General features: G+C 43.4%; 1 protein-coding gene across 10 annotated transcripts in view; it reads left to right on the top strand.

Annotated features, from left to right (window-relative positions):
- USP6NL (USP6 N-terminal like) overlaps positions 1–16,575 on the top strand; it is a 246,577-nt gene extending 230,002 nt beyond the window's left edge. For 7 of the 10 annotated variants that reach the window (XM_045060857.1, XM_045060859.1, XM_045060858.1 and 4 more), the window contains 2 exons: positions 2,167–3,544; positions 4,141–5,564. In XM_045060857.1, coding sequence (XP_044916792.1) covers positions 2,167–3,544; positions 4,141–4,147 — 1,385 coding nt within the window. In that variant the 3' untranslated portion in view covers positions 4,148–5,564. Of the gene's footprint in view, positions 1–2,166; positions 5,565–16,106 lie in introns of those variants that run through there. The other 3 variants (XM_045060854.1, XM_019833909.3, XR_006600291.1) reach the window with 2 other exon arrangements.
- Positions 16,576–17,158: the final 583 nt, after the last annotated feature.

Genomic DNA, 17,158 nt, shown 5'->3' with positions numbered 1-17,158 from the left:
ATTCCCACCAATGGTCTATGAGGGTTCCTTTTTTCCCCAAATTCTAGCCAACACTTATTGCTTGTTGTGTTTCATTTTCACCATTCTGACAGGCGTGAGGTGATATCTCATTGTGTTGTGATTTGCATTTCCCTGACGATGAGTGATGTTGAGCATTTTTTCATGTGTCTGTTGGCCATCTGTATATCTTCTTTGGAGAAATGTCTGTTCATGTCTTCTGTCCATTTTTAATGAGATTATTTGTTTTTTTTGAGTGTTGAGTTGTAGAAGTTCTTTATATATTTTTGGGTACTAACCCTTTATCTGATATGTTATTTGCAAATATTTTTTGTCATTCAGTACATTGCCTTTTAGTTTTGTTGATTTTTTTCCTTCACTGTGCAGAAGCTTTTTGTTTTGATGTAGTCCCAACAGTTATTTTTGCTTTTGTTTCCCATGCCTGAACAGACATCTAGAAAAATGTTGCTACAGCCAGTATCAGAGATGTAACTTCCTATGCTCTCATCTAGGATTTTTATGGTTTCAGATCTCACATTTAGGTCTTGTATCCATTTTGAGATTATTTTCGTGTGTAGTGTGAGAACATGGCCCAGTTTCATTCTTTTGCATGTTGCTGTCCAGTTTTCCCCAGCACCGTTGGTTGAAGAGGCTGTCTTTTTCCCATTGCATGTACTTTCCTGCTTTGTCAGAGACTAATTAATCATGGGTTTATTTCTGGGCTCTGTGTCCATTTTTGTGCCAGTACCAAGACTGTTTTGATCACTGCACCTTTGTGGTGTAGCTTGAAGTCTGGAATTGTGGTGCCTCCAGTTTTGTTTTTCTTTTTCTAGATTGCTTTGGCTACTCGGCATCTTTTGTGGTTCCATACAAATTTTAGGATTATTCTAGTTTTGTGAAAAATGCTGTTGGTATCTTAATAGGGATTGCATGAAATGTGTAGATTGGGCAGTATAGACATTTTAACAATATTTGTTCTTCCATGAGCATGGAATGTCTCTCCAATTCTTTCTGTCATTGTCAATTTCTTTCATTAGTGTTTTAGAGTTTTCAGAGTTACAGGTGTTTCACTCCCTTGGTTAAGTTTACTTGTAAGTATTTTATTATTTTGAGTACAATTGTAAATGAGATTGTTTTTATAATTTCTCTTTCTGCTGCTTCATCAGTAGTATATGGGAATGCAACAGATTTCTGTACATTGGTTTTATATCCTGTGACTTAACTCATGTATCAGTCCTAGTAGCTTATGGGTGGGGTCTTTCTGATTTTCTCTTTATAGTATCATGTCATCTGCAAATAGTGAAGGTTTTACTTCTTCCGCCTTTTATTTCCTTTTGTTGTCTGGCTGCTGTGGCTGGGACTTCCAGCACTATGTTGAATAACTGGTGAATAACGGTGGTGAGAGTGGATGTACTAAACTGTTTACTAAATGCCCAATTTATTGCACCTTCCTTTAATTCTTGATTAATTTTTTGGTGTTAATTATGTAAAATAAAAAACTGAAAGTATCCAATATAATTTTCTTTCTTTTTAAATTTTTTTTTCTCTTTTGCATTTGAAGTAGGATCCTTTTAGAGGTGTTAACTTTGAGATAGAATACTATTTCTTTCTATTATGAAGTTATACTGTGGCAAGTACTTAAGATAATAATAATAATAAGCTGTTTGGGAACAACTTTGAGACCACGCTTGGTCATCACCTGCCTTTTCAATTTGGTAGACCTGCTGAAAGTTGATAGAAGTTTGACTGAGATTTTGAAACCATTTTAGTTGAGGCCAACTAAAGCGAAAGTAACAGTAGGACCTTGAACTGCTGACCTGCATAAGGGTTGTAATAATGAGAATGAGAGTGTCAGCTGTGTGTCCTTGAAGACACATAAGAAAACATAACATTAAGAAAACATAAGAATCACATGTTACATAATTGTATCAACCTTCCTCATAAGTTCATAAAATATTCCCACCTGCACATTGTCTAATAAGATTTTGACTTGTGGTATGTTTTAGTATCAGTCTCCCTAAAAACTGCTTCTCCTAAACCCCCCAGATTCTGTGGTTTATGTGTATGAGTGCTCAGATGAAAAGTATACCGTTGTTCATCATGTGGTTTTATATTTGATATTATTTACTGCTGTATTTATGTTATTTATGGATCTGTCTTTCCCTTTAGGTAAAGAGGATGAATACCCACGGAAACCTTTGGGACAGCTTCCACCCGAATCTGCTGGCATCAGTCACCTGAGCAACGGACAAAGAAGCATGGGCAGGTCAAGTCCCCCTCTGAACAGCAGAAGAGAGAGCAACTCTTCACCCCACAAAAAGCATGAGCATTCCCCTCACCATCAAGGTCGAGTTGGCACACCAGAAAGAGTAAGGGCGCTGAGAAGGAAATCCGTGGACGAAGACAGTAAAAAGCTTAAAGACGAAGCAGATTTGCAAAGAAAACTTCCATCGGGCCCACAAGACAGTTCGAGGCAATATAATCACGCAGCTGCTAACCAGAACAGCAATGCCACTTCAACTGTCAGGAAGGAATTTGTGCCCAAGTGGAATAAACCGTCAGATACTTCAGCTATTGAAAAAACTGCCAAATATGCCCTCGAAGGCAAAAGTAGGTCAGCACACCCCTCGCTCACAGCCACCGTCCCGAGTTCTGCTGATACTCGGATGTCGAATGTGAGGCAAAAGATGAAGGTTTGGGATGTCGATGAAGGGAAACGGGGCTCCAATGCATCCCAGTACGATAACGTGCCCGAGAATGATAACAGCGCGTCTATTGAAGAGGCGCTAGAAAGAGCTTACTGTCACAGTCCCAGGAAGCACGTGGAGCCAGGGTCTAGTCCATCAAGAGCCTCAAACAAGTTTACTTTTAAAGTGCAGCCTGCAGGTTACACAAAATACCCGTCTCCGTTAGACGGGGAGGATCGCAGGACAGTGCACCCACCCTCCTACAGTAACCCCCCTGTGTACCACGGAAATTCTCCCAAACACATCCCTGCTGCCGACAGCAGCTTTGCATCTCCACAGTTTACCCATGGGACTCCAGGGAATCCTTCCAGGAGACCTTATGGCTCTACTCTTTCAGTCGATATTTCTCCAGAGAAATCTTACAGCCGCCCTCTTCCTCTTGTCCTGCCATCCAGCCGAATAGAAGTTCTTCCTGTGGAGACCGGTGCCGGGGGGTATTCAGGCAATTCGGAGTCACCAAAGAACGGGAAATTCATCATTCCTCCAGTGGATTATCTGCCGGATAACAGAAAATGGTCAGAAGTCAGTTACACATACAGACCTGAGACTCACGGACAGCTGTGGACTCAAGATGCTAACCGTAGCCACTTGAGCAAGTTACCAAAATATTCCGCCTTTCAGCATGTTCCCTTTCAGGACCATAGCCTCCCAGCAGTCTCAGTAGATAGTCCAGTGCGATACAGAACTTCACCAGGTTTAGAAGATGCCGGTTCCTCTGGGTATCAATATTCAGGGCCCTCGCCTCCAGGATATCACTACAGAAATCGGGATGGACTTTCTATTCAAGAATCAGTATTGCTGTGAGAATTTATCTATACTTGGTAAAGACAAGAGAATAGAAACCATTTGAAACCTACATTGCTATGTTTATAATTGCCAAAGCAGTATTTCCTACTACTGTAAACATCTCGCACAATTCCAGTGTATGCTAGTAATAAGAATATGTAGAAGCGTTTCATCCCCACGTCGATGCTGCTTAAGATGAGCAGTTTTTAAATTCCATCATCACTGAATCTGCTCAAAAGAATTTAACATGGAAACATAGCAGTGGTGTTGAGGGATGCACACATGATGATAATTCATCACTCAGTTTCATTTATATCTTTCTCCAAAACCTGAGCATTTTTACTCCATTAGCCTATGCTATTTTGAGAAACGTTATAAAGCACTGAAAAACTGCATAGAATAGACATTTTTAAGGCTAGATGTAGTGTACGTATCTTTTAATAGATACCAAAAGGCCTCCGTGCACACACATTTGAACACAAAACTAAAGAAACGTTAAAAAAACTAATTTTAATATATATCCATGGGATAATTTACTGTTCTTCCTTTCCTTAACTTATCTTTCACTCAAGTTCCTCCCCCCTCCCCCCCCAATCTGTTTTTCACCCAGGTCCTAAAGTGATGTAAGGGTCTGCCCCGACTTGATTCAGCTTCTCTGCCATTGCAGCCATTTTCTTTCCATCTGAAAATTAAAGACACTGGAGAGCAAGGCTCACCACTTAATGGTGCTTAAACATCGGGGCACTCAAAGTAAGTTTATGGCCAAAGGCGCGGCCGCGCTGCCCGTTGCATCCACGCACCCTGAGATCAGTGTCAGAGCAGCTTTAGTGCGTTCGGCGCCCTTTGTTCTGGTCTGACTCTTGCAGAGCTCAGAGCAGAATGCTCCTTGCCAGATGCAAAGGAAGCGCCGAGGTCCTGCTCTCCAGTGGATGCCAGCAGGAGGAGTTACTGATGAGTGCGCGCTCACGCGGGGCAGCAGAGCAGCTCCTGTGAAGTTCATTCGAAAGCTGGATCAGCAGTATGGTGACTTCTCACTTCTGCCCTTTCGATTCCTGCAGGCCCAGGGCGTTCATTTACACGATCTTTTCCTGGCACTCTTTCTTTAAAGGCCCTAGTGGGTACCACTGCCCTTGGGCCACTAAATTATCACTGTGTAAAATTGTAAACAATGATCCTAATTATTAATAGGAGTCTTAAGATTTTAGTCTTTTTTAAAAACGAGTGTGACTTTCATACTTTCAAAAATCTCCTTTTTTTCTTTCTCAGTGAAAAAAATTCAGGTTCATGGTTTAAAAATGAGCAATGTCTTTTAAAATACTCTATTACACTACAATTACCAAAACGCTGGCAAAGTTTTGGGCACTCCCAGAAAGTATGACTTTGTGTTTAACGGGAGAGCTCGTTTTCAGCATACTTGCCTGGTGTTTGAATAATGAAGAGAGTAGGATGAACCTAACGCCCATGGCTCTTCTTGTCACAAGTTGGAGCTTTAAACTTTCAAGGTACCGAAGTATATCTTTTCAAATGAGAGTAACATTTGTTTAGCTAGTGAATGTGACAATATTTTTTATGTATATAATGAGTCTAATGTAATTTTAATCAACTCAGTAATGATGTTATTAAATGGCAAAACAAATGCAGTGCGTTAGCAGCTAAGCACGACGCTGGAGCACAGACAAAACCCCGCTGTCCCTGGGCTCTTGATTCGGATCATGTGGAGGCTTAGAAAGATGTGTATATAACGAAATGCAGCTAAGGATATTAGTTCGAATTTTTAAACCATGATTCTGTGACTTGTAATAAACCAAGCTGTACAATTTAGGGTATGATGGCAGCATCTGAGCTGTTCCAAAATATATATGTCAACAGTGGTAAATACTGTAGATTTATATATATATATATACATATATATATATGCAGAATATATATATACACTATTTTCTTATGTCATCTATGACATTTTTATCTGTATACTTTTTTTGATGTGATTGTTTTTAACATGCTAAAAGTAATAAGTATATTTTGTTTTGTGTCTTTCACGTGCTTTTTTCATATGGTAAAAGTGCTGCGTCTCTGATGCTTCTGAAGCTAATTTTCTTCTCATTGAGGAGATATACTACTCAGTGTTTGCCTACATGACTATATATATATATATATATATCACAGTCTTATGTTAAATACTTTATTAATTTCCAGGAGTGCTTGTATTTAGAACTACATCACCTTTGCTTTATTTTATCTGCCATTATTAATAGCAATAAGGTATTTCCAGTCTTCCCCACTATAAAATGTAGCTCTCTGTCCATTAGTTTTTCAAGTAGGAAACTTTAATTTGAAGTTATTTTGCTACCGTAGCATTTTAGTCTTTCATATTTATCTTGTAATAAAAGATAAATAATGGAATAATGATAAAAGATGAAGTAATATTAGTAAAGCGGGTTAAATATAATCGTGAACTGTATTTGGTGAGGGTCCTCACAGAGCAGAGGCTGATCCTTACAGCTGCACACGCTGTAAATAACTTGCCATTATCCACTCTTTTCCTTATAGCAGTCTTGCCTCACACAGTAAGCACTTTGGTATATTGTTTCAATATCTAGTTTGAAAAGTTAAAGAGACTGGACCCGGAGTCTCAAAGGGTTTTAAAACTTTGACTCTTTCAGTTACTTACACTTTTTATTGGATTTTTAAAAAATAGACAGCTTTTTAAAGCTGAGAGAGATGTGTATACGTAAATGTCAAGTCAGATTTCAAAGTACTAAAGGGGAAGAAAAATTATTTTTCCTTCCACCCTGCCGGGTTCTCCAGCCACAGCCTGTACCTTGGTCTGACAGAAGCAGATCAACAAGAGAAAAACAGAAGCGTTCTCACAGGTGCATCCTGCATTCACACGGTGCCCAGTCCTGAGTAACTCACCGGAGGGCTGGACTTGGGGTGTGTGCAGCTAACTTAGCAGGGAGAGGGAGGGAAGAAAGATACTCCCGGGAAGACAAGTGGCCCTGAGAGAAGTGATGGGCGATGGGAAGTGCGAGGTGGTGTTGGGGTGTGGTGCTGGAGAGAGCAGAGTGGCCTGGAGATGGGAGTTGTGACAGTTGAGACTTTCGGGGAGACTCTCGGGCAGATAAGCGACTGCAGGAACTGAGATGCCTCTGGCTCAGAGTCGTTCTTTTGCGAGAGTGGTGTCTTTTGGGGTGACGTGTCCTGATCCCCCTCGGTGGCAATGATAGAGTGTCTCTTGAAAGAAAGAAAAGAGATAGAACAGGACGTTTCTGGAGAAGAAAAATAGATGGTGGTGTGATTGCTTTCGCCTTTTTCACTTTAAGGAGATTCTAATACTAAAGTTTATGTCATACTCAGTGTAATCTTAACAGCGAGGTTTCCGTTGTGTCATTTCGGGTCTCTCCCTCAGGGCCCATTGAGGTGCGAGCACAGAAACAGTGCCTTTTCAGTACTTTGCTGGGATTGCTTTCTGGAGAAACACATGCTCTGCCCACAAATAGGGATTTATTCACAGAGGACCTACAGCTCCGTCTTCTGGGAATGTTATCATTCTCAGTTGTCTTTTGACTCACACCTTTTAGTATGCATTTGATTGTGGATTAATTATAATTGCAGTTTGGGGATCTTTGATTGTCCTTTAATGGATTTTATATGTCCCTCTGTAATATGGATATTAATGCTTATTGATCAGGCGGTTTTAATAAGCCAAACTTTATTTTTTCAGTGACCCAAGGTAGTGAGACTAAAAAGAAAGGATTCCACTTAACATTTAGTTATGAATTGTTCTTTCAGAAGGATTTTCATTTATCTGAAAATCTAAGCCTAATTGCCACCATTTTATCCATAAGAGCACTGAGGCATAAAGGAACAAATTTTAGATTTCATAGGAGTGTATCTTGACCCTTGCTACTCTTTAGAATTATCTGGGGGAACTTAACAAAAAAGTGTTCTTCTTGGTTTCTACCCTAGGCCACTTCAGTCAGAACCTGGGGTGAAACCCAGGCATCAGGTATTGGTATTTTTCACCCGTTCAGTCAGCTAAGCTCTTTTTTTTTTTTTTTTAATGTTTATTTGTGAGACAGAGGGAAACAGAGCGCGAGTTGGGGAGGGGCAGAGAGAGAGGGAGACACAGAATCTGAAACAGGCTCCAGGCTCTGAGCTGTAAGCACAGAGCCCAATGTGGGGCTCTAACCCATGAACCTTGAGATCGTGACCTGAGCCGACTGAGCAACCCAGGCACTCCTCAGCTAAGCTCTAAATAAATAAATAAATAAATAAATAAATAAATAAATAAATAAATAAATAAATAAATAAATAAATAAATAAATAAATAAATAAATAAATAAATAAATAAATAAATAAATAAATAAATAAATAAATAAATAAATAAATAAATAAATAAATAAATAAATAAATGCTAATAAAAATAAATAAAAATCTCTCTAAATTTGTCTTATATTCTCACCATGAACTGTCTCAAAAGTTCTTAACAGATCGGTTTTAGGGCTTAGAAACTCTGATTTCAGGTAAGTTAGGAAGAATTCTACTGGAAGGATTAACTTTCCAGCCATCTCTGTAAATTTTGATGAACTACTGGCAGTTGTGGAAAGTATAAATGGCTTCAAATGGAAGGCGGCATGACCCTGGACCTTCTCTCATTATACTTTACAGTAGTTCTTCAAAATAGGTAGAGTCATAGTAAGGTTTCCATTTTCCTGGACAACCTCTGTCATTTTCCTTAAGTGGACATGCTAAAAATAGGCCTAAGCTGCATTTGCAAACCTAAGTGCATTTTCCCTATGTGAGGAGCTGAGAAAATGTGCACAGTCTGGTCATTCACTTGGCCAGTCAATATTTTATTGAGCGCCTACAGTGTACTATTGTCCTCGGGACCATGCTAGGCTCACGCTGCAAGGTAGGAGACATGGTTTTTAATCTGTGTGCCTCCATTCAGTGTGGGAGATGGGCACAGGTGATTAATACAGACGTAGAAAGGCTACGCATGGCTCAGGAGGGTCAGGGGAGGCCAATGGGGCGGGGTTGCCTCCATTGCTGAACCTGAGGATTAGTAGAGTAGACTTTGCAGAGGGGATATGGCATGAGGGTTACATGGGGGGCGTCTGACACCTTGATGATGTGGGGGGTGGGGTGGAGTGTTCCACAGAGAGACCAGATGATGGGGGCCTTCTATGCCATTGAACTGGATCCTGGAAGCCAGTTTTGCCTTGGGCATATTCATATTTCCTGTGTGGTCTCTAGAGGCTACGTGGCAGTGAGCAAGTGAGCCTGGAGAAGGTTAGGAAGACTGCCCCAAATGGTCAGTCTAAAAGTAGTACAGTGTAAGACCAGGGAAGAAGCACTTTCAAAGAAAAGGTGATTGAGAGCTAATTACCAAGTAAAGTTGGCCAGACTTAATAATTGTCTGAATGTAATAATAATTGTAAGAAAACTAGCGCACTTTCCTGAACGCTTGCTTGTGTCTGGCCCTGTGCTTACGCATTTAACCTGTATTAACCTATATACTTCTCAAAATAACTCTGAAGTGTGTTCCCTCTAAGTCCCTGTTTACAGATGGGAAAATGAAGGCACAGGGAGTTGACATAACTCCAAGTGACAGCCAGTTCAAGTCACAGAGCCAGGACATGAATCCACGCAGACTGAATCTAGAGCCTGTGCGTACCCCAACTGAACAGTTTTAAGAAGGTGTAACTTTTTTTTTTAAGTGTATTTATTTTGAGAGAGAGCGCGAGCCTGTGCACACATGAATGGGGGAGGAGCAGAGAGAAAGAACCCCAAATGTGGGGTTCAAACTCAAGAACTGTTGGCATCATGACGTGAGCAGAAATCAAGAGTTGGCCACTCAACTGACCGAGCCACCCAGGTACCCCAAGAAGGTGTAATTTACCTGCCATAGAATTCACCCATATATGTACACATCAAAGGGGTTTTTTTTAGTGAATTTACACAATTTTAGAACATTTCCATTACCTCAAAAAGATCTCTTGTACCCATTTGCAGTCAGTCTCCATTCCTGCCCCCCCCCCCCCCCGCCCCGCCTCAGGCAACCACTAACCCACTTTCTGGTTTGTCATATAAATGGGATCAGACAATATGTGGCTTTTTGCATAATGATGTGGAGTTTCACCCACGTCATAGCATGTATTAGCGATTCCTTTTTATTGCTGAACAGTAGCCCATTGTGTGACTCTATCACATTTTGTTTACTCACCAGGTGTAGACGTTTGCATTGTTTTCATACGCTGCTATGAGCATTTGTGTGCAAATCTTTGTGCGAATAACTTTCCATTCCCTTGGGAGTGCTATTGCTGACCTTTGTGGCAAATTTATGTTTAACTTTTTAAGAAAGTGCCAGACTCTTTTCCAAAGTGTTTACACCATTTTAGATTGGCATCAGCATTGTGTGAGGGTTCAAATTTCTCCACATCCTCACCAACACTTGTTGTTTTGTATTTTTTTTTTTTTTATTGTAGCCATTCTAGTGATATCTCATTGTGGCTTTGATTTGCATTTCTATAATAGCCAATGATGGTGAACATCTTTTCTTGTGCTTCTGGCCATTCATAATATCTTCCTGGGTGGAATGTCTGTCCAGATCTTTTGCTCACTTTTTGATTGGGTTATTTTCATATTATTGAATAGTAGGAATTCTTAATATATTCTGGATACAAGTCCTTTATAAGACATGATTTACAGTATTTTTTCCCAGTCTGTCTTATGGTGTCTTTTGTGTTACAAATGCTTTTAATTTGAATGAAGTTCCATTTTTTCTGTTTTTTTTCTTTATGAATCATGCTTTTAGAATTTTATCTGTCTGCCTAACCCAAGGTCACAAAGGATTTTCTCCTTTGTTTTATTCTAGAAGTTTTATAGTTTCAGCTTTTGCATATGAGTGTATGAGCCATTTTGAATTAAGTTTTGAGTATGGTGTGAGGTAAGGAGCTAAATTCACGTGGCTATCCAGTGGTCTTAGCACCACGTGTTAAAAAGACTGCTTTCTCCAGCTGAATTGGGGACCTTGGCACCTCTGTTAGAACTCAACTGACTGTGTGTGTGTGTGTGTGTGTGTGTGTGTGTGTGTGTGTGTGTGTGTAAGTTTTGAAATCAGAAAGTGTACATCCTTCAACTTTGTTCTTTTTCAAATGGTTTTGGCTATCCTGGGTCCTTTGCATTTCTATATATATTTTAAGATCAGCTTGTCAGTGTCTGCAGAAGAAAAAAAAAACAAAACAAGACCTAGGATTTTTGATAGGTGTTATTTTGAATCTACGGATCAGTTTGGGAAGAAATGCCCTCTTAACAATGTTGAGTCACCAGTCCATAAACCTAGATCGTCTCTACATTTATTTTGATCTTCTTTAATTTCTCTTTGGTGACATTTTGCACTATTTTTGTTAAAATTTTTCCTACATGTTTTATTTTTCTTGCCCTTGTGAATGGGTTTTCTTCAGACCCTGTGTGTTTTCACCTCATTCTGTACTGTTGAGGGGAGAGCAAGTGAGAAGGTTGATTCTGCAGTGCAGAAATGGGTGGTAGGGTGGCTAGTGGGGCCGCCATCTGATAGAATTCAGAAGCTGGAGCAGGCTTAGGCTGAGTGAGAAAATGACATGTTTTGACATGTAGAATTGGAGGAATAGGGGGTTGACAGATGGTGTTGTCTGACAGACAGCTGACCGTTCCAGAGAGACTTGGGGCTTGCTTGCCAGCACGTAGGAGGTAAAGCTGTGAGAGAGTACTTGTCTAGGGAGAAGATGAGCAAGCGAAGGATGGGGAGACCCGGGGGGTCGCTGACATTTAAGGGTTGCCAGCAAGACAGGAGTGCGCGAAGGACTCCGAGCAGCCGTGGTCTGGTTCTGCGGGAGCTGAATGCCCAGGGACTGGCTGTGGAGCTTTGGAGCCGGACTGGCTCGAGTTTGGACTTTGCATCAGAAATTCTGACGTAATGAAGCAACCAAGTCCTTGATGTCGTGGAGCCGCTGTTCCGATCCAGTCCCTCCTCTGTAAATGAAGACTGGTATTTATTTCATGGAGCTGTGAGTTGAATGGGTTGCTTTGTGTAAAGTGATCGATCAGCACGGCCTCGTCACACAGTAATAATTTCAAATGTCCCCTGGACTCACGTGCCACCACTGTGCAAGGTTTAGTGACAGGAGAGCGTGGGCTTTGAGGTCCCGGAGCTGAGAGTTCGGTGAGGAGCTCAGAGGTTACAGGTGACATAGAAGGGGGAACGCACAAAGGGAGGTGTGAGGAACGGCCACAGCTGGGAGCGGGGTTCCCAGAAGGAAACCATCGGCAGGACAGCCCCGTGATCGGGAATGAAGAGAACTTGGATCTGACACCGAGGAGTTCCTTGCTGTCCCCCTGCTGTCACTCCTGGAGCGGGAATGAGAGGCGATGCGGCTCTCGGCGGAGCTCACATAAGGGAAGGGTGGTTGCTGAATCGGAGCCAGAGGGACTGGTGGGAAAGGTAGGGGCTGGGGGGCGGGGGGAAATGTCTTTACAGGGAAAAAATAAGCTAATTAGAAATCAGTTCTGACCATTCAGACTCACTCCAGTACTTCTCCAAGGCGGCCCTTGGTTTTATTCCAGCTTGCTACGTAGTGTGTTCATGCGTATTAAAATCCCAGCCCTTAAACTTCCTGTAACTCGGAGTTGTCACTTGAATTTGGAGGAAAATCAGCATACTCGATATGAGGCAGGCTGTATCGAGAAAGCTCGAGCACTGCCCATGAAGATCGGTGACTTGGTAGAGCTCATGTGTATGTTGCGCTGTGTCGTAATAGGAGACGTGATGCAGGGGTGGGCGCCTGCCGAAGATGGAGAGGTTCGCCTCCTTGTAAGCTCAGTGTGAGTCAGCAGTGAACGTGGCTTCTTCAAAACCACGTCACTGTTGAACGGGCTCATAAGCTCTGCCGTAAATTCACGGTGTGGGAAATTTGGGAAGGTCACGTGTCCTCTCTGGGACTTGGTTTTCTGATCTGTAGACCCTGGAGGTAGGGAAGGGGAGTTTGAAAAAGGTCCTGCCCCGAACTCTAAGGGGAGAGTGCCCGACCGAAGGCCCACCTTCCTGCTTCATGCTGGGCGCAGTGACAGTGATCAAGGCCCAGAGACCACTACTCACGGAGCCCATGGTCTTGGGGGGAAGACCCACGTTCATTATGTGGTGACGACCCCCTGTGTGGCAACGACCAGGAAGGAGACCCCAGTGCACTGAGGGCCTGTGATCACGAAGGCATAAAGATGATGGCCACAAGGAACTGTGGCTTGAGTTGGACACGTGGAGGAACGCTGGCATACTGCCGTGGACCGTGCCCCTGTTCTCGCGCTGCAGCCTGGGAGTAGGGAAAGTGGAACAGCAAATACTGAAACAGCCACTAACGTGAGGACAGTTTTATCAGCCATGTCTGCACCCATGAATAACACCCTCTGTGGAGTTACCTTTGAGAAGGAGGGATGATGGGGACCCTGTACATTCGCAGTGTGGCAGAAACGACCGGAGGCCACCAAGTCTGCACCGCAGTCTGAGCTTGCTGCTCATCAGCAGCATGATCTTAGGTGAGTCCTATTCCCTTTCTGGGCCTCGCTTCCCTCAGCTAGAAAATGGGGGCAGGAACGCTAGAAAGGTGAGTGGAGGTGGCCCGAGACGGTGGAGCCCAGCCATGGCCGCACGTAAGAATGACAGGGAAGATGCAAGAAAATGATGCCCAGGCCCTCCGGCCCAGAGCCATTGCGTCCCAGCCCCAGAGCAGTTTCCGGGCGGGGCCCAGGGCTCAGGGTTGAACGCCTCCGGCTCCACAACACGACTGCCGAGGATACACAACAAGACGTGTGAAGTTTGACCACAGAGAAAGGAGAGCCCACTCCCTCGCCCCGTGTTTCTTCATTCTTCTAGCTCGCATGTCATTCTACTACTACTACCAGAAAACCCCCCTGAAAATTACATTGAGGCATTTTTATTTAGAGGCTTTGAATGGTGTGATGGCTCAACAACACACGTGGAGCCGTTTCAGTGTTTCCACCAGCCTTGCTGGACCCGTCTCATGAGCAAAATAGGAAAAATGAGGCGTTCCCTACAAGGTTGTTCCGAGGAGTCATTTCGATAAGGCACACGTCACACAGTGCCTGGAACGTAGATGCTTTATAACACTCTGTGATGACTGTAAGCGTTAGTATAGGGAAAGGGCTGATACTCTTATTTATAACGAGCTTTTCTTTCCTTTTAGACTTGTAAAGTAGCCCCAAATGGAATATGGGCAAAGAGTATTAAAAGAACACGTACAGGTAAAGAAGTCCAAAGCTTTTAAACATGTTCTGTATCCCCATTAATTAGGGAAATCGAACCTGAAAGAGTGATTGGCAAGGACAGCAGGAAGAATGCCCGTGCCCTGCTAGTGACAGGAAAATTGCAGCCCCCAAATAGGCCGCTTTCCAGTACCTGCATTTCTATGTTGTATTCTTTGGTCCAGCAATACTGCTTCTATGAGCAGAAATACAAGTGGAAAACCTGTATGTGAAAGGATTTCACAGTATTTGCAATAGAGAAAAATTGGAAATAACTTGAATGTCCATTAATAAGGGAGAGGTTAAATTGTGGTGTAACCATATGAAAGAATGTTGTTCACCCATCTACGGACATAGACAGACATCTCTGCTGCAGCTTTACATGCACCGACATGGACACGTGTTTATTGCTCATTGAAAAAAGCTACAGACAGTGTTCACGTACTTTGGTTGGCTTTCCAGCTTCTGGCTTCGCCTCAGATCAGCCTGGCAGTGTTGAAGGTCGTGGGTACGTTGGCAGTGGGGGCTGCTCCCTGTCAGTCTAGGACGGTGGGCTCTCTGGGAAGGCCACGAAGGTTTGGTTTGCATGAAGCCTTCGGGGACTTTTAGGACAAAGAGGGAAGAACTCGGATGTAAGAAATCAGCCACGTGGAAGCAAGACAGGGAGGTGAGGAGGGCAGACACCCCTGAGAGGGGGAGGGGTTCATCCCAGGTAGGTGGGAATAGGAGGTGGGAGCAAAGCAGAACATACACTCCCAGCTGGGGTCACCGTTTCGGCCTTTACCAAAAATGAACATGACAGGGCTTTGGGTGGAATATACTAAGTGCCTGTCCTCAACAGAGAGGCTCTCAGACTGCCGATCCTTCCCTTTGAACACTGTTCGCTTCCGTACTGGTCTTTCACTGGGGGAGGGGTGAGGAAGGGGAGAAGGAGGGGGGAGAAAACAGGTCCCTGGGGGTAGCCCTGAAAGGCACAGGTGGTCCCAGGCCAGGAAGCCTGCAACCAGTACACTAAGTAGAAGCCGCACCCTGACTGGCTGAGGCTGGTATGGCCTGGGGATGAAAGGGCGCCCTCTTGTTTCTACCTTCAAAGCTGAAGTGATGCCCAGTGAGCAAAAGGCAGAAATCTTAGAAGTAAGAAGACCTGGAAATAGGGAGAGAGTCAGATGTCTCCTCTCCTCTTCCTGCTGCATAAGCCAATGTTGGATTTAAAGGCTTCTATTTAAAAGCCCGTCTTTTCATCCCCGATGGAAACCATGGCAGGTGTCTCAGGAGGATGTGGAGAGGGTTTTCAGCCTGGATGTGTCCCATATTTTAAAATATCACTGGATGCTGCATTAGTCCAGGGTAGCCTATTCCTTTGGCTTCCAGGGGATCAGTAAAATCTTCCCCATGATTTGAGGCACTGCCATAGAGTTGTCCATTGTATTTTTCAAATACGTTTATTAAAAACATGTTAATATTGTAACGCACATGATAAGAAAGTGTAAACTCAGAAAAAAACGACAGTTCTTTTAATATATTGACTTTTTTTTTTTTTTTAACACCTCATTGCAGGCGGGTGAAAACTCAGTGGCTCAGCTCTGGTGCACACATCAGCATTTAAAGGCCACTGAATTAGTGTTTGTTTCAGTCCCAGATGATATGATTAGATTGTGTGGTTGGTAGAAAATTAAATTCTTTAGCCAAACCAGATGCTAAGCTTCTGCCCAGAATCAATATGCTATTAGAAGTCCCGGAAACTAATAAACATACCATAACTATTAATTTATGGATAGGTTGTTGGCAAATAACCTCAGGGAAGGAATCCAGGCTTGAAACAGCTTTGGGAACACCAGATGGAGTATGCAAGTCTAATCAGAGTCCTGAAAAGGGGTCTGCGCAGTGTGTTTTAAAAATCCACTGTGATCTAGGAGTTAAGTCTGAGATATGCTGAGAGAAGCATAGAAACGTAAAACCTAATTGAAGCTGATACCTGAAATTATAACTCATGCAAAGAAAAGCAGGTGTTCTTTTACAATGAAGTATGTTGGTGACAAGCAGGGACAAGGTACCTAGAATCTGGTCACCTGACAGCTTCACCTGAGCACAAGAGGCCAACAAGAACCTGGCCTCAGCAAGCAGATGTCCCCCATTTTGAGTGACAAGGCTGAACCCCTGTGCCTGTCAGGGCACCTCTCAGGATGACGGGCCACCCCAGTGCCCAGGAGGCCTGTTTATCCCCAGCAGGCTCAAGCCAGGCAACCCCTAAAGCTCTTCCTATTTTGTGTTGGGCAGTTTACAGCTGAAGAAACGAGCCCAGAATCGTCCAGTGGTTTGACCTTGGGCAAAAGACCGGAACTCGCCTTTCCCCACTCCAGCTCCATCCCACAGCAGAGGGAAGCCGGCACCACTCAAAGGTGGGCTGTGCGTGCCTTGCCTGCTGCCAGAGAGGCCTCAGGCCGACCACGAAGAGGAAGGAAACCCAGTCATGTGTAAAACCAACCAACAAGTCCGGGCACAAATATTCAAGGGACGGTATTTTGGCCCATTGAATCTGGGTGAAAAGATCTTAACATTTAAAGCTTAACTGCATTACTATGTAGATTGGTCTGTGTAATCATGTCCTAAGTCACTCTACATTCATTCAATACAATGTTATTGGATGCTGCTGTGTGTCCCTTGGAATAAATGAGTGTCCATTAGAATAAAGTTACATTTTGTTTACTGCACTTCCAATTAAAAAAACAAAAACAGTAACACCCTATTTGAAGTCTTCAGTACATTTGACTGGATTATTCTAATAACTGTCTACTCAGCCACACGATCTCAAATGGTATCTTTCAAGCCCACTTGGATTATGTCCTCCTGCTTTAAGAGGCTCCCCATGACCATCGCCCTGAATATGCATCCCTCAGCCTGGCCTTCACAGTGGTCCATGACGTGCTGTCAGCTTCCTTTCAGCAGGGTTTTCCTGTCTGTGCCTTCTGGAGCCCCAGACCTTCCTGGACAGGACTCACACAGTGGTGGGTTTGGGGAAAACAAAGTTGGATGTTTGTGTGAGAAGCAGCAAGGGGCCTGGTTGGCATAAGATCAGCGAGGAGGTACACAGCCGGGCTCTTAGCTTCATGGATTGCTGGTTCGTCAATGCCCCAAACTCCACAGCACCCTGTAGTGGGAAGGCCACCTTCCGCTGTGCCCGTCACCCACCAGGCTATTGGCGAAATTACAAAGCATGGTCTGCCTTTCATGTCCTCCACACACTTCCTGTCTATTTTCTAGTGCTTTGTACCCCCTTCCCACGTCAAAGACTCTCACCACCTGGTATCACTTCTCCTGCAAACTTTATC

This window comes from Felis catus, chromosome B4, assembly GCF_018350175.1.
Source record: "Felis catus isolate Fca126 chromosome B4, F.catus_Fca126_mat1.0, whole genome shotgun sequence".
NCBI lineage: Eukaryota > Metazoa > Chordata > Mammalia > Carnivora > Felidae > Felis > Felis catus.
The sequence above is the reverse complement of the archived record's forward strand: the minus strand, read 5'-3'. Positions and strand labels throughout refer to the sequence as shown.